Genomic DNA, 23,947 nt, shown 5'->3' with positions numbered 1-23,947 from the left:
TTTTTGCAAATGGTACATCAACAGAGCTTGGGAAAATTGAGTTTGGAGGAAGAAAATTGAATTAATTTTGTTTCTCTGAGCACTTTCCCATGTTTCAGATTTTGTACTGATAGATTGATGATATGATTTGCTTTAAAACCAGGTGGCCTCTTAGTTTCCATCTGTTGTGTCTATTGCTGTGTCTCTAGTGAGAAGCATTGCATAGCTGTGCAGGCATCTGTACCCCTGAGAGAAAACTCTTTACAGTATCAGAACTGCTCAGGAGAAAGAATCTGGTTTTACAGTATCTTAAACGTGAGACATATCAGAAACTTGAGCCCCTGGAAGGATCATGTTTATATTCACCCAAACTGAATGCACTGAATTTATATTAGCTTTGTGTAAACAACTTTACAACAAAACCAAAGCTTTGTGACCTTTCCAGAAGGAAGAGTTCAGATTTTACAAAACCACCTGCATTTCCTACAAATATTTGCTGCAGTTTCTTGTCTCCGTGGATGCCAGAGGTGGCACTGCTTTAGCAAGAACATTTTCCTAAAAGCTGGAGTTCTGATGGCCACATGATGCCATTTGAACCAAGACCTGCCATGATTGTTCAGGTTCTGCAAAACAGAGACTGAACGTGGAGCTTACACTGTGTGAGTGGAGCCTGTTGGGCAAAGTGACTTCTTTGGACCTCAGTGCCAGGGTCTCAGGTTCTCTCTGGACAGCCACGTGTGGCAGCAGGACACCTGCAGGAATCTGGGGACAGGACAGAGAGGTTGGTCCTGCTGGTTGTGTCCCAGGGAGTGGGGCTGATCCTGGGTGGCTGTTGCTCCCCTGGCACCGGGTGCTCCCCGTGCCCACCCATCCCACCCGGGCTGTTCACAGCTGCTCCACCCGCCCTGCTCAGAGGAGCCAGTTTTTTTTTTTTTAAAGTATTACTTTTAACTGGCCATGGGCTGCATAGGAACGAGGCTGTGCGGGCAGAAGGTGTTCCAGTTGCTGAGCTGCTCTGGGTCGTGCTGGTGTTTGCACTTCTTGCTCAGAGAGCACTGGGAGTTTCCCAGTCAAACCAGCAAACACCTTGTGATGGAGCCAGGCCTCCGAGCTCGGAACTTGACCGAACCTGAGCCATCCCTTTCTCAGCAGCTCTGCCAGTGCCAGGCTCCCGGTTCAGGCCAGGAGATGGGACCTGCTGGTTCCGGTTTTATTTCTTGTGAAGTTCACTTGAAAAAATTCCTGTTGAATTTCAAATTGAAATTCAACTTCGACGTACTCAGAACTTACACTTTGCCTGCACGCAAACCACGACGTGTGAGTTGCGGGCTGAGTTTATTTCAGAGCCGTGCGGGTTCCCCACAGCACCCGTGTGCCTCACTCGGGGCACACCGAGAAATGCCCGGGCTCTACCGGTGGTGCGGGACCCGGGCTCCCAACTGAGTTTGTGCCCCCTCGGTGCCGAGACGGCGGCGGCTCCGCCGTTGTGCAGCTGCCCCGCCCCGGGCCCGGCGGCGGAAGGAGCAAACCCCGGGCCCGCCGAATTGCGGCTATAAACGGGATACTCCGGCGGGAGGCGCCGGGTCGGTTTTCAGGGCGGGGGGAGCCGCGGACATTTCTTCCGACCCCCGGGGAACCCGTCCTTTTCCGGGGGCGGACGGGCCGGGGCGGCGGGGGGCGGGCTCCGCGCTCCGCTCACGCTCTGTCCCGCCGGGCTCCGGCGCTGAGGCACCTCGGGACGCGGAGGATTTCCACCCCCCCCCCCGGGGCCCTCCGGTCCGGTCCGGTCCGGTCCGGTCCGGTCCGGTCCGGTCCAGGTACGTGTGGGCGGGGCTGTGCTGCAGGTGGGACGAGCGCCGCGCGGCACCGCCCCCGCCCGCGCGCGCTCCCGGTGCTCCCGGACTGCGTGGCAGCCGGCGGGGCGCGCGCCCGAGCGGCGGCGGGCGGCGCGTGCGTGCGCGGGCGACGAGGGCGCGCGGCGAAGTTGTGTGCGGGACGCGGCGCCGCTCGCTCGCTGAGGGGGCAGCGGTCGCCTCGGTTCCCCTCTCCCCCCCGGGACCGCCTCCCGCCCTTCTCCGCCGCCTCGCCGGCCGCAGGTGAGCACCACGGGGCCTCCCCACCGCCGAGGGCCGCGGACGGGCCGCGTTGTGCCCAGCCGGGCCGGGGGTGTGCCCGCCGCTGGCTCCTCCGGCCGTGGAGCGGGGGGTGGGGGACTGAGGGGCCGCTGAGGGGCGGACCGCACTCCCGGACCGCACTCCTGGACCGGGGTCCGGGCCGCAGCGCCGCGTGGCCTGGGGGCCCCGGCACGTGCCCGGGCGGGAGCTTGGGGGCACCGGCAGCGGGAGGGCCGGCGGGACGGCAGCGGCGGCTGCGGGGAGATCTGAGCAAAGTTTAAAGCTGTTGCGAAAATCGGAGTGCGGGGTGCGGTGCGGGGCCGCTGCGGAAGCTCTCGGGAGGGGCTGCGGTGCAGCCGCCCCGCTGCTTGGCACGCAGGCCCCGGAGCACTTCCCGCAGCAGCGCTCCTGAGCCCGCCGTGGGCTTTTCCTCGGTTTGTTTCTTGTCCGGGAGCTCCACGGGCTCGGGGAGGGACCCTCGGGGGCTGGGGGAGCCCCTGGGCCCGGCCTGAGACCCTCCCGCAGGCTTCTCCCGCCGCCCCGCAGCTCCTGTCCTGCTCGGGGGCTCTCTCCCTGATCTCAAAAGTGGGAACTGAGGTAAAACCAGCGCTTTAGGGATGGCCACAGTGTTTCTGAGAGAGCACATGTTGGAGCAGAACTATGAAATACCTTCTTCTTCCCCACCCCCCACACGTTATTCCCTCCAAAGTGTAATTTATGCTTGCCGAGAATAATGGTGGATTTCTGAGCTCCATATGTTTGTCTGTCTGTTCGCACACGGGGTGTTCCTGCCAATGGTGGTTGCCTGTGGCGTTATTGCAGTGTAAGTGGAGTGATAGGAAACATTGTGGCAATTAGAAGTCCGGTGATGCAAGTTCCTGACACATTGTGACTGTCTTGCTGTCATTCCTGCGTCTCCCCTTAAAAAGTTTATTTTTTGTGAATCATTGTAAGCAACCGTTTAACCTCTGCAGCATTTCGACAGTTTTTACATCTTGAGACATCTCTTGACATTGAGTCAAACTCTTTCCACTGTGTTTTTTTTTTCCCATCGACGTTCTTTCTGACAGTCATATTCTTTTTAGGCACCAACAGGAAAAAAAGAAGGGAACTTCTTTTAGATAAGTATTGCTGCCCTGTTTCCTATGGCCCCCATCCCTAGAGATCTAAAAAGAAAAAAAAAAAAAAAAGGAAAAGCAGGATGGCACGGGGGGAAACTTTCATTATGGCAGAAAAAGAGCATCTTCTGTAGGAAGTGAGATGTCTGGAGTAAGTGTGAGTGGCTGCTGTCACCCCGAAGAAACTCCTCAGAACAGAATCAGCCTTCTGGTTTCTTAACACCTGAGACCCTCAGCTTGTTTTGTTTTCCCTCCTTCCTCTGTAACTGCGTTTCTTGACAAATACATGTTTTATGGGAAAGGACGGACATGTAATTTGCATGTTCAAAGTTTGCACGAGGTTTAATACACCTTTTCAGATTCTTAGATTCTTCAGTGTTCATTTTGTTTGGAGAAAAGCAAGTGAAGATTAACTTGGACTCCAAGCCCACACTGGGAAAGTTTTTGTAGTACTTGTCTTCTGTGGTACTACCCAAAAAGTTTTGTGTCAATATGTGATGCTTCAGTGTACACTGAAAGTACTGAGCCTGCACTGGATGTTATCATTTCTTGTAATAATCCAGGCTGTGCTAGAGAAAGAAGTGGGAGGTTCTGAGATGTGTCTTGCAGCGTGTTGTATGGCTTTATTCAGACCTACCTGTTGGTCTGAAGGTCTCTTTTAGTGGCTTTAAAGAGTTTGCTGTGTACAGAATGATTGTTTACTCTATCAATGATTGTTTACTCAGTAAAACAAGTTTTGTTTGTTTTGGTAGTTTGTTTTTGGGGTTTTTTGGTTTTGTCTTGTGTTGGGTTTGTTTTTGGTTTTGGTTTTGGTTTGGTTTTGGTTTTGGTTTGTTTTGTTTTTTGTATGAGAATAGGAGCAGGAAATACCTGTGTGGGTTTTTCTCTTGCTTTACCTCTGCTCACTTAGCTATAAAATGGGGGCATTTATCAAAATTTAGCCCACCTCCTATGGGTGTTAGAGCACTCTTTCTAGATGTGTAGAAGACTTAATTAGTGGATGTACTTTAATGTCTTTTCCTACTTTATGTAGTGCCAAATGTATTTAACCTCAAGGCTATGGAGAATATACACAACAAACAAGATGGCAGCACAGACTGGACTGTGTGAACTGCAGCAGCCAAGGAGTGAGGCAGATGGTAGAAATCAAATGTATCCACTTGGAGTTTAAAGCATAAGAATTGACCATGTGTTGCTGGAGGAGCAGAGGAAGTACTGGAAGAAAATTTCAAAATTGAAACTACAAAAGTGGGGATCAATATGGCTTCTGGGGCTTGACTTCTGCTGTGTCCTAAATTAAAGCACAGTTGGGCTACAGTCCTTACACAATACTGGTTTAATAGCCCAACTTCTGTTTTAGCTTTCATCATTCCAATTTGCTTTTCTTAGATGCCCTTGTTTGTAGAAGAGGTTGGTCAGGGTGATCTCTAGCTAATGAAAAAAATAATTACATGGAGCCTCACTTCAGAAGCTGGGTTTCTCCTTATGTGAACCTGTTGGAGTTGCAACATCCTCAGTATTACTACAATTCAATACTCATCTAGTTGGACAGTGACTGTGATACTCTGTGTGGTTTGGGTGTAGAATTTATGATTAAGGAAGTCACAAGTGGCCATTTGCCTGTGACACATATGGCTGTGTTTGCACTGCAGACTCGTAGCCATCCTGCTTTACTTTTCATGGGGGTGATGGTGACCAAGCCAGTGTGCAACTCCACGGGTGCTTGGCTGGGTTGCTTGTATGAAATTGTGGTGTATTCCTTTGTGTCCAGTACAAATGCAAGAGAGGAATTCTTGCAGTATGGAAAGCAAACACTAAATATTAACTCAGTTGAAATATAGTTCATGTTTGCCTTGATACCAATCACCCCTGGAAAATGTGGCTTTTGGCAAGAAAATGGTGAGCCGTGGTGCTGCTGGCTGCAGGACAGGCCTGGTGGCAGAGGAGGCTCACACGTGTCTGTGCCATGCTCTGTGGCCAGGGCGAGATGGCCTTAGTTAGTATAAAATCATGTGAAAGCTGAAGGTTGTGTAAAATGGACAGAATTAAGACTTTGTCCTTTTAAAGGCAGAGGAAAATAGTTTCTTCTCTTACTAAGTCCTGTTAACACTGTGTTTATTATACTTGCCCTTCCCTTTGTAAAGCTTTTAGTACAAGCACATGCAAGTGCTCAGCAAGTTCCTTGTGCTTTTCATCAGTAAATCTCTAAGTGCCCTAAAAGATAAGTACTGTTTATCTGAAAGCTGAGGAAAACAGAATCAGAGAGGTTTGGTCTGTCTGTGTCACTGAGTCCCTGGGTGGCTGAGCTCACATCAGGCACGGGGTGGTTTCTCTTGTGCTTCTGTTGGCCTCCTGGGTGGTGATGGGGATAAACTGGGTGAGTTGGTGTAAAACTAAGGGATCAAAGAGGGAGGAGAAGGGGGGAAAGAAAAGATGGATAAAACGAGGGAGTTGAACCAATTTACTCTGTGGCTGCTCAAAGGGTGATTTTTGTTTTCCCTGCCTTTGTCCTCAGAGGAGGGACTAGGATGTGCTCCGACTGGACCCTCCTGGCCTCAGGCTCTGAGGGGTGTAGGAGGCTGATAGCTGCGGAGCACCTTGGACCTGATGTGTTCTCATAAGTCTCTTCCACTTGGGCATTCCATATTTCACTCTAGAGCTGTGTCTCTAAAGGTAAAAGGAGGAAAAAACAAAACAAAACCTATCTAGAAGATAGAGAAAGAATCTGCTCAGACTGAGAGCTAATGTTGGCCCAGACAATGTTGTTCTTTTTAAACAAAAAAACAAACCAAAAAAAAAGAGAGAGAAGCCAGAAGATTTGCATGCAGCTTAAAAACTGACTTCAGAATCCTGGTGGGTTATTTCCAGCAGGCTGAAAGTGCTACAGAATGTCTAAGTTACAAAAAAATTTAATCTATATAAAATACCTGTCTTAAAACTTCTTACAGATTTGGGGGAGGTGTCTGAGGGGACGTGTGTGATTCTAAAGCCAGATTGGGAGCTGCTGTCTTTATTTGTCTGGAATGTGGGACAGGGAGAATCAAGGTTCTGTGTAAGTGTGGGCATTTCTAGAGCCTCTGAGTTAAGTTTTGTTTTAAAACAGAAAGCCACAGGGAGTTATTTTTAAAGGTGGTTCAAATGCAGGAGTCTGTAAAGCTGTCAGATCATTTATGGGTAGATAGCTCTTCTGTCTTGGCCTATTTTTTCTATGCATATTGGATTGGATCAACTTTACTTCAAGTTCTAACCTGTGCTAAGAAGCTGAACATCTGGATTTGTTGTAAGTGCCACTGCTGTACATGTGTGAGAAGTTTCTTGGATTGTCTTTTAACATTTAAAAACATTTCAGAAAGATTTTTTTTAGTTCACTGAAAACAATATATTTAGCTTCCTGTGTTTGGTCATATGATGTGGCTTACCACATGACACAATGCAATAAATTGCAAATAATTTTACAGTGTCAGTACAACTAAAGAAATTATATTTCTAAAGTGTTTCTTCAGCTTTAAGTGTCTGCTATCATAGATTCCAGGCAGTGAGCAGCTGTCTGTCGCAGATGGGAGAGGAAAAAAAAAAAATTCCCCTTAGCTTCTTTCTTCTAAAAAGGTTTCCATGCAAAACCAGTAGAAATGGAACACAACCTTTTAGGCAAATTTGAGTTCCCTGTTATGCATTTAAGTTAATTGACAGCAGACTATCTGAAACCAAATGGTATAAGTGAATGAGACTCCAGGAATTTCATTCTCCAAAGCATTCTTGAAACCTCACAAATGCCTATTTAGCAGTCAGAATGCATTATTTGTTACCTTGCAAAAAAAAACAAAAAACAAAAAACCAAAACCGAAACAAACCAAAAAAACCCCACAAAAAAACTACTGGCAAGTCTTTTTTTTTTTTTTTTTTTTTTTTTTTTTTTTCCTTATGGATTACTTCTTTAGAGTCTGCTGTGTTTCAGTAAGAGATTGTAATGTCTGCCCTGTTCTTTTAATGTGTGTTACACAACAAAATCAGGTAGATGAGAGACTGTCAAGGAAGCACGTAGCTAATCTGTATGTTTAATAGTCTAAGTGCAATGGTCTGAAAAAGAGCAGGTATAAAAAATCTCATGGCTTTTTTAGAGTTGTGTTTTCTGCTAAGATCTCAAGATGGTAGAAATGGAGTTTGTGTACAGAACTGCATGAACTTAGTTTTAGATTGTTGTTTGGATATGCAGTTTTATTGTTCTATGAAATATTATACTGTGGCAATTATAAAACTTATTAAATATTAAAACTTATTAAAAGTTATTAAATAGTTACAGCATGTCTAATAACAAAATGCAAAAGATTGTTCTTTTTAAATTAAGAAGTTGCTGCTGCTGGTGTAAAAGTTGTGTTTCTTTGCTTTGGGTAACTTGGGTCTCCTGGACTCTAATCTCAGGGTTTGCTTCATGTGATGAATCCAGGTAGATGCCATCTCCTGTCATCTCCTGCCTTTGGACAGAACCTTGTGCACCAGCTCTGACAGATCAATGCATTTTCTTCCTAGGGAGGCAGTTTATTTTGCAATTTTATTAAAGTTTTGACTGGATTTGTCATAATTTCAAGCAGTCCCCATTCTGAAGCTATTGTTGGTTGGGATTTTTTTGCTGTTGGTTTTTTGTTTGGATTTTTTTGTTTGTTTTGTTTGGCTTTTTAAAATATTTTCTAATTCAGTGGATGGATTGTTTGTGCAACATCAGCTGGAAATTGTGCTGAAATGTTGTTTTTCCAAGTGTGCAGATGCTGCTGATGCTGTTCCAGAAACCCCTTTTGGAAATGAGCCTTCTGGTTAGGGGAAAGGAATATCTCCTGATCTGTCGCTGGTGGCAGAATGAGGTGTGGGAGTGCTCCCTGGACCTGTCAGGCAAAGCTAGTTGGGTGAGCTTAGACCCTTTGTAAACCAACTGAACTGAGGAATCAGGGGTAGTAAACCCCAGTGTGGCAATGCCAGGGAGAAGGCAGAGATTCCCCCTTGGGGAGGGGGATGATAATGTCTTGCCCTGCCACAGCTATTTACAAAATGAATGGCTGTCAACAGCCTGGCTCCTGCATCCCCAGATATGTGTTTCAGCACTGCCAGGAGACAGCTGAGGAGCCTTCCTGAAGAGGTCTCAGTGTCTCCTTTCAGTGCAACATCCCACCTTGTGGGCCTGAACGATCCTTTGGTATCTGCTCCGGGTGGGATTCCTCAGGAGTGGTTATGCTGTTTGTCTGGGGAATGCTTTTCCCATCCTGCTCCTCCATGAGCTGTCTCTAAGTGACTCACAGTCACCTCACCTTCTGTGCTTGTACTTCAGGGGTCAAAACCCAAGCTGTAAGGGCTGTCTGTGACCCTGTGTCCTGCTGACAGAGCAGGTGTTGCTCCACACCCTGGGGAGGTTTTTCAGAGCTTTCATTTTGCAGAGCTCAGTGGCAGACACTGTTCTTCAGTTACTTTTGTCATACTTTTGAGAAGCCCACTTGCTACAAGGTGGGAAGTGTCCACCAGCCTGTTGAAAACTGGTGGTGTGCATGAAGCAGAGCCCTAAGCCCATGCTGACAGGAGCAAGGGCTGCTGGATAGTTGGGATTGCTCCCTCTGAGAGCCCATGTGCTGGGAGGTGCCACAGCCTGAGCTGGTTCAGCTCTACTCACTGCTTGGTGGTACCTGTTTCTGAGGCAGCTGCTGTCTCCTGGCTCAAGTGGCACAGGATAATATGAATTTAGATTTTTCTTCTTTCCTTAGAGCCAGCTGTCCTCTGTTACGTGGGAGAGTAACTTTTCTTAACTGAGTGGTTTTTAAACTGTGGAGTTGAATCACAGTCGCTGCAGATGGTGCAATAATTGGGGAATGTTGACCTACAGGATAGATTGCAGCTTCACAGTACAATCAATATGATTTCTTTCAGGAATTTTATTTTAAGTCTCAATCCTGCTCTTAACCTTGTCACTGCTGTACTGAAAAGAAGTGGGTTTTCTCCTGTCAGAACATTTTGTTTCTTGCATAGAAACACTCTCAGTGTCAGGACTGTCTCGGAGGGCTTTTAGGGGGTTCTGGTTCTTAATACATCATTACAGTTAAGAGACTGAGCAAAAAGCTTTAAGGTTCTGTTCATCCAAGAGTAGAGATTCAGAACAGAATAGATATCAATAAACATGGACATAAAAATTCCCTCCTCCTCCATTCGTGAAGTGCTGCTTTCACTCTTCCTTGCTGTCAATATCCCATTAGTTCTTCTGTCAGAACTGTGCACAACGTGCATATCAGGATTGTTAAACTAGAACAAAAACCACACAAACAAGCTTGAAAAGGCTTTTAAAAGTATATGAATGTTTTCCAAAGAGGCAACTAAGTCACACAACTGTGTGTCTGTGTGCTACCCTTTAATCAGTTGGGAAATCTAAGTGGTGACTTTGAGCTGTCACTATATTAAGAACCAGTGCTGCCTTTTGTGGCAGTCTGTATATACTGAACTCACTGCTATGTAGTAAATATTCTTGCTGTGTTTTCATAATCGTTCTACTTAGAGTAAGTGCTTCTTGGGTGGGTCTTACAAATCTGTTAATCTTTATGGTATTTATAGGGTAATTTTTAACTCTCTTGAGCTCCTTACTTCCTTGCAGGTCAATTACTCAATTTATAACATTATGTCAGTTGAAAGAACTTTACCATCCAAGGGTAAACAGTGTTGGGTATAGTTCCTTACCTGTGTTTGCTCTTAGTTCTTTGTATATTAAGGTATGCAATAAGTTACTCTGTGACTTATTCATTGGTATTTCTTTTAGTCTCCCTTGTTTGTACTTCAAAGTGACTCTGATGACTTATTTTAGCTTTTGTGCTTCATTACTAGTACAGTGAAAGGGAAAACTTAGAGCAGTTCTCTTTGAAGAAGAGACTGTTAATCAAGTTGCAGCTACTTAAGTCAAAATGGCTGCAAACACTGCTTCAATATTTTTGATTGTCTACTGATCAAACTGATTAAGTTAAACATTTTGTGGTGTTTTGAGCACACAACCTGCTAGGGGAGGGTTTGATTCAGTAGTAGAGAGGGATGGCTGCCTCAGTCTTATGTTCTCACTGGAACTGTCCCTGTTGAAGTGAAAATCTGCATTGCAGCATCTTTGGGGTAACACAGTGTCAATTGTCACTCTCAATACAGTGTATATTGTTGTTAAAGATTCAGCCGGGGTTTATTTGGAGTTTGTTGTTTTGGAAGCACATCACATGGGTGTTCCTGGGTTTTTTTGGTTGTTTGATTGCTTTTTTCCATAAACCCTTCAATATTCTGTTTACTTACGGATTAGAAGAGAGTCAAAGAGGTAATGAAGAAAACAAGAACTTTATTTTCAGAATGGAAGGTCAAATGTTTACTGGCTCAGTATTGCATATCCCATGGATAACAAGGCAAAGAAAAACAGTATTTCATCACTGGCTGGACCAGCCTTTCCTAGCCACACATCTTTTGGAGTATTTGGTTTACGTTTTCTCAAAGGTAGCTATGTGTGGGAGCTTTGTGCTGGTGTCTTTTCTTCTGGATAATATGGCTGGGGCATGGGTTTTGGAGTGTCCCCTCCTGCCTCATCAGCTTCACTTTAGAGTTTATGGGGCTGGCAGGAAAAGCTGGCAGTGCCTTTCCTCTGGCTGGTATATGAGAAGTTGGTGTCACTGGTCTTTAATTTTTGGGTTTTGACTTTTTCAGTTGTTTTGCCACGCTTCTTGCTTCTTCACTGGTCAGAGATTGTTGCATATGATGTTTGCTGGACTTGAAAAATTATTTCTATTGAGTAGTACTGTGTTATTCACAGGTAATAATAAGGTGTCAACATCATTTGCATTGAGCTCAAAAAACCATATTGTAGCTTGTTTTGGAATATAGTAAATATTTGAGTTTCCTTTCTGAAACAAACCTTTGTTTAAGTATCTGGTGGGAAACAGGTGGCTTGGGATGCTGATGAACTCATCCATAGTAGATACTTTCATCTGTGTTCTGCATAATTACTCTTAGAAACTGGTAATCTGAAATGCCTTTTTTTACTTAGAACTTGGATTGCTAAAAGCTAAATTGCATTATGTGCCTCAGCTGGACTTTTTTGGTTTATTTTTAGTTGCATTAGCACTTTAACCCTAAGTACTTCTCCTTGTGCTGTGGCCAATAGGTAGGTGTCTGGTGGTAGACAGAGCAGATGCTGCATTTTAAAAGCATTATGTACAGCCCTTTGCAAACATCTGCTTATTCTTTGCTTTTGTGCTCTCTGACTCAAGTGCTTTTTTAACTCTTACTGTTAGCTGAAGGACTCTGTAATATCTGCAAAGCAAGTATGAGATGGGCTCAGTTTTAGGGGGAAGGAAAGACTGGGGCAGGGCAAGTCTTCTCCACTCTTTTCTTGGTATGGTGAGAAACTGCTCAGTCTCTGCTCAGGAGATCACAGCAGAGCTGGGACTGTCTAAAATGCAGGGTACCTTGTGCTGTAGAGCAGGGTTTTTTCAGACAGGGAACTGGAACTGAAATGGTGGAGCTGCTGGCTTGGTAAGTGAAGTAATTTTTCTAGCTCCCTCAAATAGGTGAATTTCCATTTTAACAGTATAGTAATCCTAGATCAATGTGGTATCTCGACAGTCAGGGGAGGTTGGGAAAAAATGCAGGATGAGCAGGATGGAAGATTTTTGTTTGCATGAGTAAGCTTATGGTTTTTAATAATCTGATACTACAGAGTTTATGCTTCAGCACTGAAGGTTATTAGAATAATAGAAAATTGTTACATAGAGGGCAGAATATAGTGTGAAGTGTGATTTATCTCTTAGAGAGAGCTTGCACATTTAGTTATAATTTTCTGGAAAGGTTAATTCCCAGCTTCTCTTCAGAACATTCTGTGCAGGCCTTTCTGTAGGGGAAAAAAATTGGACCCAATTTAAATAGACAAGTCTTGTGAATCCTGAAAGAATTTGGGCATTTAGCCCAGGAAAGGGAGAGTTGTGTGCAAAAACTTCATTAACCCTGTCTGTCTTCAAAATAAGTAATAAAAGTAGCTATGTAGACTTATAAAGAACAGATCTTTTTTGTCTTACCCTGTAGCCTTGATCTGCAAGGCACTGGTGAATTAGTCTGGTTCATAAAGAAAAGCTGTGCCTGTGTGGGAAAGGAGATGTTGTGTACAGTGCTATAGAAATGTGGGTAGGAACTGAAGAGTTGCATTATTTTTTGAAAGGGATGTTGGTAGTTCCAGATGTTCAGGAACGTGTAGGGAAGCCGATTATTTTTTTTTATTATAGATGAGACACTTTACAGCAATATATAATAATAAAGTCCTCTTTAGAATATTTTGAAGCAGAAAAAAACCCCATTTCTAATGTAACTATTTTTGTAAGTAAAAAATGTTAAATCTTTTTACACAGTGAAGACTTTCTGCTTCTGTTTGGCTGTTACATGCAAGATCCGGATGCTGGGAAAGCTCTTCCTGCTCAGCTGGCATCTGGCTGCCTGGAAGTTTTGCGTAAGGTTTTATGAGGTGGCTTTGAAGTTGCCTTTGGATTTGAATCATATGAATCTTCAGATTGGCTGGGCTGCATAGTTCTCTGCATCATTTCCTCTTACTTCTGATTATGAGAAATGTAAATACTTCAAGCTGTTGTTCTGATGGTTTGAAGTTGGGTGAATGTGTATCTATATTTATCTGTATCACCCTCTGTTCCTTTTCCCTGTGTTTGAGACAGAGATTTTGGCTGTTGAAGACTCAGATTAATGGCTCTGGAGAGAAATGCCATGACCAGAGTGTTCAGCAGGATTGCTGGGTTTTCAGCCTTTCAGACCTGGGCTTGCTCTTTCACTTTGTTCTACCTAAGCTTTCCTGAAACATTTGAGAAATTGTAGCAATATTTCAGAAGCATGGTTGTGACATTTGCTTGGTATTTGTCTGGTGCTTGGACCTATGCTTATTAAAATATATTTATCAGCCCTAAGAAGTGGGGTTTCTAATCACATATGTATTTACATAAAACTTTGTTAGGATTTAAGATTACTTTTTTGGTTTGCAAGAAAACACCAGGATGAACAGTTCCCACGTTTGGGTTTCAGGGCTGCAGCAGCTGAGTTTATTTAAAATTTGTTTGCAATTTGGATGTTATTTCTGGTTTTATCTTCCTGGCTCAAGATGTCATACTATTGTTTGAGCTGGGTAGTTGCTAAAGGTGTTGCAATAGGAACAACCTGTGGAAGTAGTTTGGATTCCTAGTTGTCAGTGATAAAACTTACTTTAGGGATTGACTTAAACTGGATGTTTTCCCCATAGCTTGGGAACAATCAGTCTTTCCCACTACTTGATTTTCAGCCCTTGTTTTTATAAGGGCTCTTCAGATGTTGATCGAGAGTGGAAACTATTTGTACTTCACATGTAGATTGCCAGCTCACACTTAGTACCCTAAGTTTGCTTACTTGTGTGCAAATAAGTGACCCCAGCACCAGGAGGGTGAGGAATTGCCAGCACTGGTACAGACAGTGTGTGGTTTGGGGCTGGAAGTGAAGGTACTTATTTCAGTTCTGATTTAATGATGTTAAAATGTCTGGCAGTTTCTGTGAACGTATGTGTTATGAATATATTTCCAGCCTATATTTAATCTTTTCTTTACCAGAAATGAATTAATTCTGAGAAGGATAACAGAAATGTTCTTAAATAATTTGGCTTCAGGCTTGAAAGATTTATTGCATTATAAATTAAAAGGTGAGCATGTTGTTGCATGCTTAGTAAGCAATACAGTAAAATTCCAGGTAGATTTAGTATGTGTTTATTTTTAACACGTTTTGCTAGCACAAGTAGTGGCCTGAGAGGTCTCTCTCTCTAATGTTTCAAAAGTTGTAAAAATGAATATATGGAATACTTTTGGAAGGCTCAAAATAAATTAAGGGATGTTTAAGTGAAAGGTTGTTGGTGAAAAATGTAACCTGCTGCTGCTGTACTGTGTTTACAATATTTGCTCTCTTCAGAGGAACTGTTGTCACTTTAAATGCTGCTGACTGCTCTCCATCCTCAGTTGTGGATGTGAATATGTATTTGATATTTATCTACCTCTTACACAACCATCATACAGAACTATTTACTCTTGGGGTGTTGCACTAGGAAATTGCATGCAGTGAGCTAAGAGGTAGGGATAGTGCAGTCAGGCTGATGAAAAGGAACATTTATCTTACTCCATAGATTACTTACTCATAACTATAAGCCACCAAGTACTCTTGGCACTGATCCTAGGACTGTTTAATAGGAGCCATGTGGAACCATCCCTTGTAATGGGTGGATTGAGCTACATAGCATCTAAACATTCAGGAGACTTTTACAAATAATTATGTCTCTTGATTTGGGACCAAGCTCTAGGGAGCTGATATCACAACATAAAAAAAAACAACCCAAAGCCCCAAATGCACACACGGTGTCCCTCCCCCCCCAACCCTTACCTCAAATTAAGTATTTTTAAACTAAAATTAGAGGTAAGCTAACTACCTTCCTGACTAGCTGTGGGAAGTGATGAAAGTAATGGATGCACAGAACATTCCACCAGAAGTACTGTATAAAGTTGCAGCATAGTAATACAGTTGTGGAGGGGAGAACACTGGGTCAGACCTTGCTATTTTCAGGTCACTTTACTGCATTTGTCCCCAAACAGGGTATTTGAAATTATAATCTTGCTTGCTTAAAATGGGAATATGGACCTGAGATGGAGGATGGAGGTAGTGATCTGAAAGAGTGGGATTTTGGCACAGATACTTAATTATTGACAGGAAGCTTTTTTTTTTTTTATTGACATCTACAGTGAGATGGCTCCAAAATAGCTTTAAATAGTTGACTTAATGTCATTTTGCTTCTAGGTATGGAACACTGAATTACAGTATCTGTCACACCATTTGTTTAATGAATATCAGTTGTTGACACAGTATGAAAAAGCTCTAGGGCTTTTCAGCCATTTTACTAAAATGTTCTTGGTGGATTTGGGTCTGTGAGAAGCAAGCACTCCCTTACTAGCTGTTGAAAATCTGGTTTGCACAAAGTCTTAACACAAGCTCATCTGCATCTGCTTTCAGGGTTACTCCAACACTTGTAAAATGGAAGGTGTGATTAAAATACTGTTACAAACATACTCGTCCTTTTTAGGGGATTATATTTTGCAGGTAGAGTTTTCTCTGGGGGCTGTCACATGGTTTCTCCATTTTCATTGGGCAGCAGCCACCTGTAAAATTTTAAATAAAATTTAAAAATCAATCTGAGTTATGAGTTATTTAATGTTGGATAGGGTTATGCTTCTGAAAGTTTTTGAAAATACCTATCTGTTAAAGAAAAGCTGAGTTAAAACACATCTGGGTTCCTTAGTACTGAAAAATAGTGGTAAAAAAAATTGGTACTTTGGAATGCAACTGTTGTCTTTAACTGTGTTTGGTGACTGATGCATTTATTACTTTTAATATTGGATACAGGGCCCACCCTTTAAAGCTTCCCTGATATTAAAGCCTAGGAAAGTTGAATTTTTGCCAGTTTTTGTTTGTCCTTTAGAACTCATGTAAATGAGGATGAGTAAAGTTACACTAGATAATGCATGAGCACTTTGGTCATGGATGGCACTACTGAGTCTAACAAAGTTGTGTAACTGAGTGATCTTAAGATACTGTTTCTAAGAGTCTGCTCATGCTTCCAGATGTTTTATACTTTCTTGGGCTTTGGGTGTAGGTAACTTGTGCTGTGTTAAATCCCCTTGTGTGTCTGTACATACAGTTTCCTCTTACTGCTAAGTCTAAAATTGTGAAACTGTTTACTGGGGAAGTGCTGAGCTGCAGGCAGGAGCTGGTGGCAGGGCAGCTGAGCAGAGCTCTGGCCAGCTCCTTCTGCACCAGCTCTTCCTTACCCCTTCTTTAGGACCTGGATTATTTAACTCTGCTCTTGCAGCCTTCTCTCTCATCTCATGCATTTTGGTGCCATGCCTCATGTTGTTTCCTTTAACATTCATATTCATATTTTTCAGTGTTGGCAGGTGTGCATTTCACATTAACAGGAAGGGGGTTTTGGATGTTAGGCTGCTATTTGCTTATGGTAATTTCCAGTCATCATAAGGTGACTGAGAAAGATAGAGCAGAGAGGAAAAAAATTGTCAAGCATTTACAGTAAATAGTCTCTGATTTTGGAAACACTGTCAGAAGTTTAATTGTTAGGATCAAGTAAGTTTGTCATGTGCCAGACAGAATCAGTCTGCTGTAATGAACGGGTTACACACTTCAGCAGCAAAAAGGGAGAGTGAGAAAGCGAGGGATGCTGAGGATTTCCTGTCACCTTGCACTGCAGAAGGAATGGGGTAGGCTTTTTAACCTAGCCTGTAATTAGGTTTTGCATGGAAGCATATATTACTGTGCTTGCTTTGCCAAAGCTCTTCAGTATGATGGATGAGATTTAAAGGTTGATCTGACTAAATTGCAATGAGAATACTAACGACAAAGATATTTCTGTTGTGAACTATTCCTACCAGACATCATAGCTCTGACAGAAACGGTGTAAGATAATGGACAATAAAAGTCACTTGAAAATAATACTCTCCTAGGATTGGAGTGCCTTCCCCACAGCACGTCCCCTGAACCACAGCGATAATGTAATCATCAGCCAAGACCATCATTTAAATATATAGGTAATCTCATATAGTATCCTGACAGATTTATTTTATGAGCAAGCGAGAGGAAGAATATTACTGGGCATCAGAGAGGAAGAAAGTGTTACTGATGTGGTTGTGTTTATTTTGTAAAACAGTTTGCAGTGCTCCAGTCTTTGGGGAGGCTGCAGCCAGGCGCTGAGCTGGCAGCCTGCTCGGGGGGCTTGGGGGGGCTGCAGTCACTGTTGGTCTCAGCTCTTTGTGTACGTTAAAAGATGGAAAATTGTGCAGTACTTTAAGTCATGTACATGAGGGTGTTTAAACAACACGTGGCTTTCTGGAACTATGTAAGGGATATAGGAACTGAGCAGAAAATCTGTGTGGATATGTGTGTGTATACAATGCCCTCATGAGATACTTGAAGGCATTGGAGAAGGACAGAGATACAAAACCCACTGAGGTTTCCAGCAAGGGCATGGCTGCTGCCACTTCACAGCCAGGAATGGTGGAACTCCTCCAGATGGAGTTGTGTGGCTTTTAAAGCAGGAGGTGGTGCAGAAGTGGAAAACCTCCTATCTTATTCTGCAGAATACTTTTTGTGGCAGTACCAGGGAAAGCTGGATTTGCTGTGGCTTGTTCTGCATTTACAGAGCTGTTCACTGGGAAGTTTCCAATGTGCATTACACAAAGAGCTGCAGAGCTGCTCTTGCTGTGTCCCTGGCCATCAAGGCAGGGTTTAGCAGGGGCTGGAGTGCTGGGGTTTGCTGGTTCCTCCAGTGCTGTGGGCAGCAGGGGAGCAGCTGGGGTGTCTTGCAGGAAGGTGAAGAGTGTTGGTACAGAAAATGGTTGTAACACTTGAATTGCTGCTTTGCTTGTCTACATTATAGGTGCATGGACCTATCACATTATTTGTATGTCTAGGAGCAAATAATTTGGCCTGTAGTTGTGTTTGAGGCACCAGAGACACATGGTGGTACCTGATGAGATTGGCCACAGCTGTTTCTCCAAGCTGGTTCAGCGAGGAGCTGCACCCAGGGCAGTAGGGTGTGTGAGACAAGATGCTGATGAGGTTCTGCTCCCTAATGAGTGTCTCAGAACTAATGATCTTGACCTTTCCTACCAAGTGCCCTGGGCTGTTCTGCTCTGCGAATCCCACCTGTCAGGTACCTGCAAGGCACCACAGGGTTCAGTGGGGTTTGTGTTCTGTTTTGCTTTCTGAAGATTAAGACATCAGCTGAGTGGGGTGGGGTATAAGGACAGTCAGGTACTCGGAGAGGAATTGCAGCTTGGGACATGGTAGGGGTGCTGACTGCATGAGAGGGGGGTTTATGTTCCCTCTGTGAAAGCTCCAGGTTAGCTGTGGATACAGCCACTGTAGTGCAGAAGGGTGACAGTAAGTGGCAGGATGCTTGAAGACAGATGCCAGTCACTTACGTTACTGCATGGATTGGGTCTTTTCTTTTTTAGGTGTTTTGGAGTTAGAGATATATTTTGTGTTTCTTCTTTAGCACTGTTCCCCTATGGAGTAGTTAAAGGGCCCAAGGTGACAGACAAACCTGCATCAGGTTGTAGTTTGAGAGAATAAGCTGCTCATCCCACATGGGCTTTGGTCATATTCCCTACTATGTTGTTAAATTTATTCTGAGCTCTTTGAGAGTAACTGAATTGCCTGCAAAACTACTGAGATATGAGCCTGAAGAAAATAAGGTGGAAAGTTTTGGTACCTTGGGTATTTTCAGTGCATTGTTTTTAGAATTCCTCAGCTTACACTTTAAGATGTGTTGGGAGCAGTGAAGCAGCTCTGTGCCAAGTTCAGTTATATTTTCTCAAATATTTATTTACACTAAGCTGGCCCCTGATTTGATTGGAAATCTTTCACTTCCTTTATTTTTTGAAACTCCCCCAGAGGATCAGGTACAATCCTGCACTGTTGAGTTCTGTGGGAGCTGCTGTATTTTGTGGGGGGCTCTGTGCTGTCATGATGTCATTCTTGTATTAAAGTTAAAAACTTTCCTAAGTCAACATATGTCTCTATTCATACCATGGAGCTAAGAACCAATGTTTTAATAACTAGAAACATTACTGATCCTAATTCATGAGAGTTCCCTCTGATTTGGGGATGATAAATGTGCTTTTGTGGTTGGGGCAGAAGGAAATGAGCCTGTTTCTGTTGTTGTAAAACAGATGGCACGTATACAAGGTAACTGATTTTGCTAATGTTGAATGGTCATAAACTCCAGTACTTTAAGGTAACTTGAACTGCTGACACTTTTGCTGTATATAGTTCCCAGAGCACATAATTGCTTTTCTGAAGGTAGAGGTAAAAGTTTCGGTTTTGATTAACATAGAGCAAGAATCTGTCTTTTAAAGCTGGAAAATGCTGCAAGTGATTGCATGACCTGTACACAGTCCTTCCTTTCCTGTTTGTGGATTTTTGAAGCATATGTGTTATTGGGGACTTATGTGTAGGAAATACCTGAGTTATTTATAGTAACTCCAGAATGCTGTTAGGTTGTTCTTGTAATGCCTTTCACAGATGATGATCCTATTCTTTTATCTTTTTCTGGAAAGATATGTGATGCTTTATGCAGTTTAAAAATGTTTTCATTTACTGTCATGGTCAAGACCCAGTCTGAAAATGTTTGACACTGCAAAGCTTTGTAGGAAGTTTGGAAGCAGGAATTAAAAAGCCTGTCACTTGAGAAATGAAAGTGCAGAGCTAAAACAATATAAAGACATGCCAGTGTTGAGAGCTCATTCCAAAACTTGTGTCTTATTTCCTACTATTGTTTTTTACTGTCTAAACAGATAAAAACATCTTCATTTTATTTGTCTGCAATTGCTCCCCACCACCACCCCCATTTGCTAATAAGGAAATGAGACCAGATCTGGAGTGTTACTGTCACTGCTTGGTTTTGTCTTGAGTACCTTTTTTTTTTTTTTTCCCCCTGTTTGGTTTCTTTGGTGCTCTGTTGAGTCAATGATACTGTTGCTGCTAAGAAGTGATGTGTGAAGTGAATGTGTTCATCTTAGTCCAGTTGTTACTAGAGTTACACCTAAAATACACCAGATAGTAGATGTATTTTCTCCCACTTTTCACACAGCTCAAAGACCAATTTAGATGGAGAGAAAGAACATTGGTTTAGACACAGTGACCACTAGTTCCAGTTCATCCTGTTGGATTAAGTGTTGAATTTAAGATTGCTGCTTAGGCAATTAATTTTTCCATATTTTTTTATTAACTGCCTGTATTTCATTAACTATTAATAACTAACTGTAGTTAAGGAGGCATTATGGGCTTTAACTAAGCTGAAGTGTTACGTAGCTCAGCGGTGTGGTTAACATTCACATCATGCTGCATGTAGAAACAGCTGCTCCTGGCATGAGCTGCTTCCATCCTAACCCATACAGCCTGAGTGAGGGGGGGGATTCCAAGTCATCCAAATAACTTGGGGAAGATCATTCCTTTTCAAAGGAATTGAGATATGGCTTTTGGAATGCTCCATCTCATTCAAACACTTCTGTTAATGACAAGGTTGTATTGCGTGCAGTTGTAAGGGACTGTCATGGCCTTTGCTCCACATTTTCATGTTTAAAAATATAATTACAGTATTTGCTATGTAGTTTTTTAAAAGATAATTTTGTAGAATTACAATTTTGTGCCGTCTGCGTTCCTTTTTTGACATAGTAGAGTGCCTTTGTATTGTTGGCTTCTATTCCAAGCCCCTTCCCAGGGATCCCCCTTCCAGTCTACCTATGCCCTGTGCCTGCCAGCAGCCCAGAATAGCTGAGCTGACAGCCTGGAGTAGGACACGCTGTCCCCTAGGTGTCAGCGGGCTGAGCTGGTGTCATGTGAGCTGTGCCATATCTCTTTTCAAAGCTGATATTTTGTTCTTACTTCTTCCTTTGCTCCCAGCGGTACCGCTTTAAACAAACAGCGACCGAACCCCAGGACTCCACCTCCTACATTCCCGTCTGAGCTGCTGGCAGCCAGGCTGACCTGAGCTGGGAATTGCCTTCCCACTGCCTAATCCCTCCAGGCAAGTCATGGTACCCTGCGTTTCCCTGTGGCACCTGGAAAGTTAGTTCTCTTAGGAATGTCCCAGATTTGTGTATGGTCAGATGATTCAGGTTCTCGTATTCAGAAATAGTTCCATTTTCTTGAGCTTTAGTCACTTCTGAAGGCAGGATGCAGTAGATACAATGTTTGATAACTCTTAAGCTAAAGGTATTTCACGTGGCACTGCCTGGACATGCCTTTTATCTCGAGGCTGTAAATGTGAAAATTCTGAATTCCTTTGGAGATAAGTGGTGAGAAGCAAGGCTGTCAGTAGCCTGCAGAAAGCACTGCCTCAGTCTGTGGACTTAGAAAAGAAAGAGGTACTTTATGTTCTCCCTGCAAGTAAAGGGTCTTTCTTCAAATTGTGAGTAAGGAAATAATTAAGGTAATTCTGGCAGCATAATGTAAGGTAAGAATTTCATAGGACAGGCTGATGTTGATGTTAAGAGACAATTTTATTTTTGAAGTATTCATCTGGTTACTGCCAAACCTTCAGATGCCAGTACTGAAGATATCTTAAAATCAAACATGTTCCTTCTATAACATGATTGTCCTTCTCCCACTGCAGTTCCACAGTACTGACTCTGAACAGCAGTCCCTGCAGACTTGCAGCAGGTACCCCAGCTCTTGGCTCTTTTCTAGTGAGGGTTATATAGAAAGTTCATTTACTTGGGAAAGGTCTGCCAGAGCCAGAGGCTTGTTTCACTGACAACTGTAAGAAGAACCAACCCCAACTTGCTACAGAAATTCTTCTGCATCATATTTTCTCTTCCACTCCTGCAAATATTTAAAATACCTTCGTATTTTAAATCAAGGGTTAGTCATTGCCCAAGTGCCAGGCGTGCACTATTAATACATTAATGTGGTCAGGTTTTGTTCTGTCACAGAGCAAATACTTGCCAAAACTCTATAAACAAGGTTCTGAAACTGCTTGTGTTGGCCACTTAATCTTTCTGCAATTTTTGTAGAAAATTCTGCTGGACAACTGTGCTTTTAGTGGTTGTCACAGGTAAATCAGGAACAAATTCATCCGTGGAATGTTCTCTGGTTTGTTTGTTCTTTGATCTCATTAAATCTCATGCTGCTTCTAGCTCCTGCTTCCTCTGGCTTACCAACCTGCATGAAAACTTGTAATTTGGGGGTGGGGTGGAAGGAATGTGGGTAAAACTGCACTTCTGGGTTGTCTCCAGCCAAAGAGAGCTACGGCTGTCTGGTGGGATATTTGCCTTTGTATTACACATGGAAACGTGCTCAGCTCTCTGGGATTGTCCACCCAGTATCTGCTGCAGTTGAAGTTCACCCCTGCAGGAGGTGGCTGGGAGGGCAGCTCAGACCTGTTGCTGTGTCCTCTCTGCTTGCAGGTGGCAGGAGGGGTGTGTGTGTGTGTGTGTGTGTGTGTGTGTGTGTGTGTGTGTGTGTGTGTGTGTGTTGTCTGTCAGCCCAGCTGGGATCCTGGGGGAGAAGTGATTCCTTCCTTTGAGAAGTGTGTGCAGGATTCAGCCCGAGGGAAGAAAGGGAGGAATTGGTTCTTGCCATCTCAACTTAGAACCAGATGTAGGCACAGCCCTAGAAAGAGTTTCTTCCTTTCAGTGCTGGACAGACACTGATGAGACCTCTCTCCCCTCTTTCTTCTAACTCCAGCAGAACTGTGAGGCAGAGTTTGGTATGATACCATGGAAGGGCAGCAGAACCATCCGCACCACCTAGGGGACCAGAACAACCCTCTTTGCAAGCTGCCAGGGCAGGAATACCAGCATGATCCTCAGGTAAGTGCATGTCTCCCTTTAATCTATCTTCTTCCATATTTTCTTCCCTTCCTTTTAAGAAGGTCTAGAGATTTTTTTAGCATTTAGCCTCTTTTAAATTTATTTTCCTTTTTTTTTTTCTTTTTCCTTTTTAATTTTTTTTTTCTTCCTTCTTCCTTTGTTTATAATGCAGTTATAGCAGTTTCAAGGTATATTCAGTTTGGAATTATGCCAGTCAGCCAGATAGAGCTTCCTGATTCAAGTTTTTTGATAATAAGAGAAAAAGGAAATAGTCTGAATATTGCTTAAAGCAAGTATTTTAAAATTATCTCAGATAACTGTGTTGGATTTCTCATCTCTTTGATTCTTTGAAGACAAGGCCAAAGAAAAGGAGTTGATTGTGTAAGGGAATAAATGTATTTTATTTCCCTTTATAGTTCAATAATAAATGCTGAGGACGTAATTACCAAGTACAAGAAAAAAATTCATCCTACATGAAACTGTAGGCTCTGACTTCATTTCCTGTGAGTGTCTGGAATCTCTCCCACAAGATGCTTTGTCTGTGCTATTATCAAGTTTCACTGTGGCAGCTCATCTCCTCCTTTCTTCCCGGCCTTTTGGCAGCAGTGGGCTGAGGCTCATGCAGTGGTGGTGCCTTCCCTCTAATCATCAAACTTGGATTTTGTGAGTTCTGGCTGCTTGGTTTTTTGAGACTGTCCATTTATCAGAACGATTGGGTTTCACCTCCACACATCTGAACAAGTAAACAAAAAACATCACGGAAAAGCTGGGAGAAGGAAGACTTGGCAGCTGTGGTGTAACATTATCCTGGGGAGGGGGCTCTGGGTGTCAGTTTGTCATTCCAGGTGTGCAGTGGTAGTTGGTCCAGGTTTCTTGAGCAGTCAGTGGTTGTTGGGAAGCTGCTTGAGCAGAGAGCTGCTTGGCAGAGCTGTGAGCTGCCTGCACACAGGGAACAGCGAGGAGCGTGGCTCCTGCAGCACTGCTGGGGAAGTAGCACTGTATGGAGCAAAGCCCCCCTCTCCTAATGTAGCAATTTGTCATATTAAGTCATTTAATAATAATTGAATCCCCTTGATTAATCTCCTAGAATTAGCCAGTTGCATTTTGAGCAATTAGGGTTAATTACTGCCTCATTTGGCAGGATAGAGCCCCTGTAATTATTTCATGAACAAGATTAGGAAGTGTTCCTGTGCAGCAGATACATTCATGGCATCTTAGAGCACATGTTAGAATTTGTAATGACATAGTTAAGTGTAATTAGTAGCTAATAATCTATGTTCTGCTGTTACACTGATGC

General features: G+C 43.3%; 1 protein-coding gene across 4 annotated transcripts in view; it reads left to right on the top strand.

The window, feature by feature from the left end:
• Positions 1 to 1,873: 1,873 nt before the first annotated feature.
• The window catches only part of NEK6 (NIMA related kinase 6), a 54,895-nt gene continuing 32,821 nt past the window's right edge, over positions 1,874 to 23,947 (top strand). Inside the window, exons 1-2 of one of the 4 annotated variants that reach the window (XM_071765986.1) lie at positions 1,874 to 2,075; positions 22,529 to 22,650. In XM_071765986.1, the coding sequence (XP_071622087.1) occupies positions 22,558 to 22,650 (93 nt within the window). In that variant the 5' untranslated portion in view covers positions 1,874 to 2,075; positions 22,529 to 22,557. Of the gene's footprint in view, positions 2,076 to 5,728; positions 5,885 to 22,525; positions 22,651 to 23,947 lie in introns of those variants that run through there. The other 3 variants (XM_071765987.1, XM_071765990.1, XM_071765988.1) reach the window with 3 other exon arrangements.

This window comes from Heliangelus exortis, chromosome 22, assembly GCF_036169615.1.
Source record: "Heliangelus exortis chromosome 22, bHelExo1.hap1, whole genome shotgun sequence".
In the NCBI taxonomy this organism is placed as follows: Eukaryota; Metazoa; Chordata; class Aves; order Apodiformes; family Trochilidae; genus Heliangelus; species Heliangelus exortis.
This window is presented reverse-complemented; position numbering and strand designations above follow the sequence as displayed.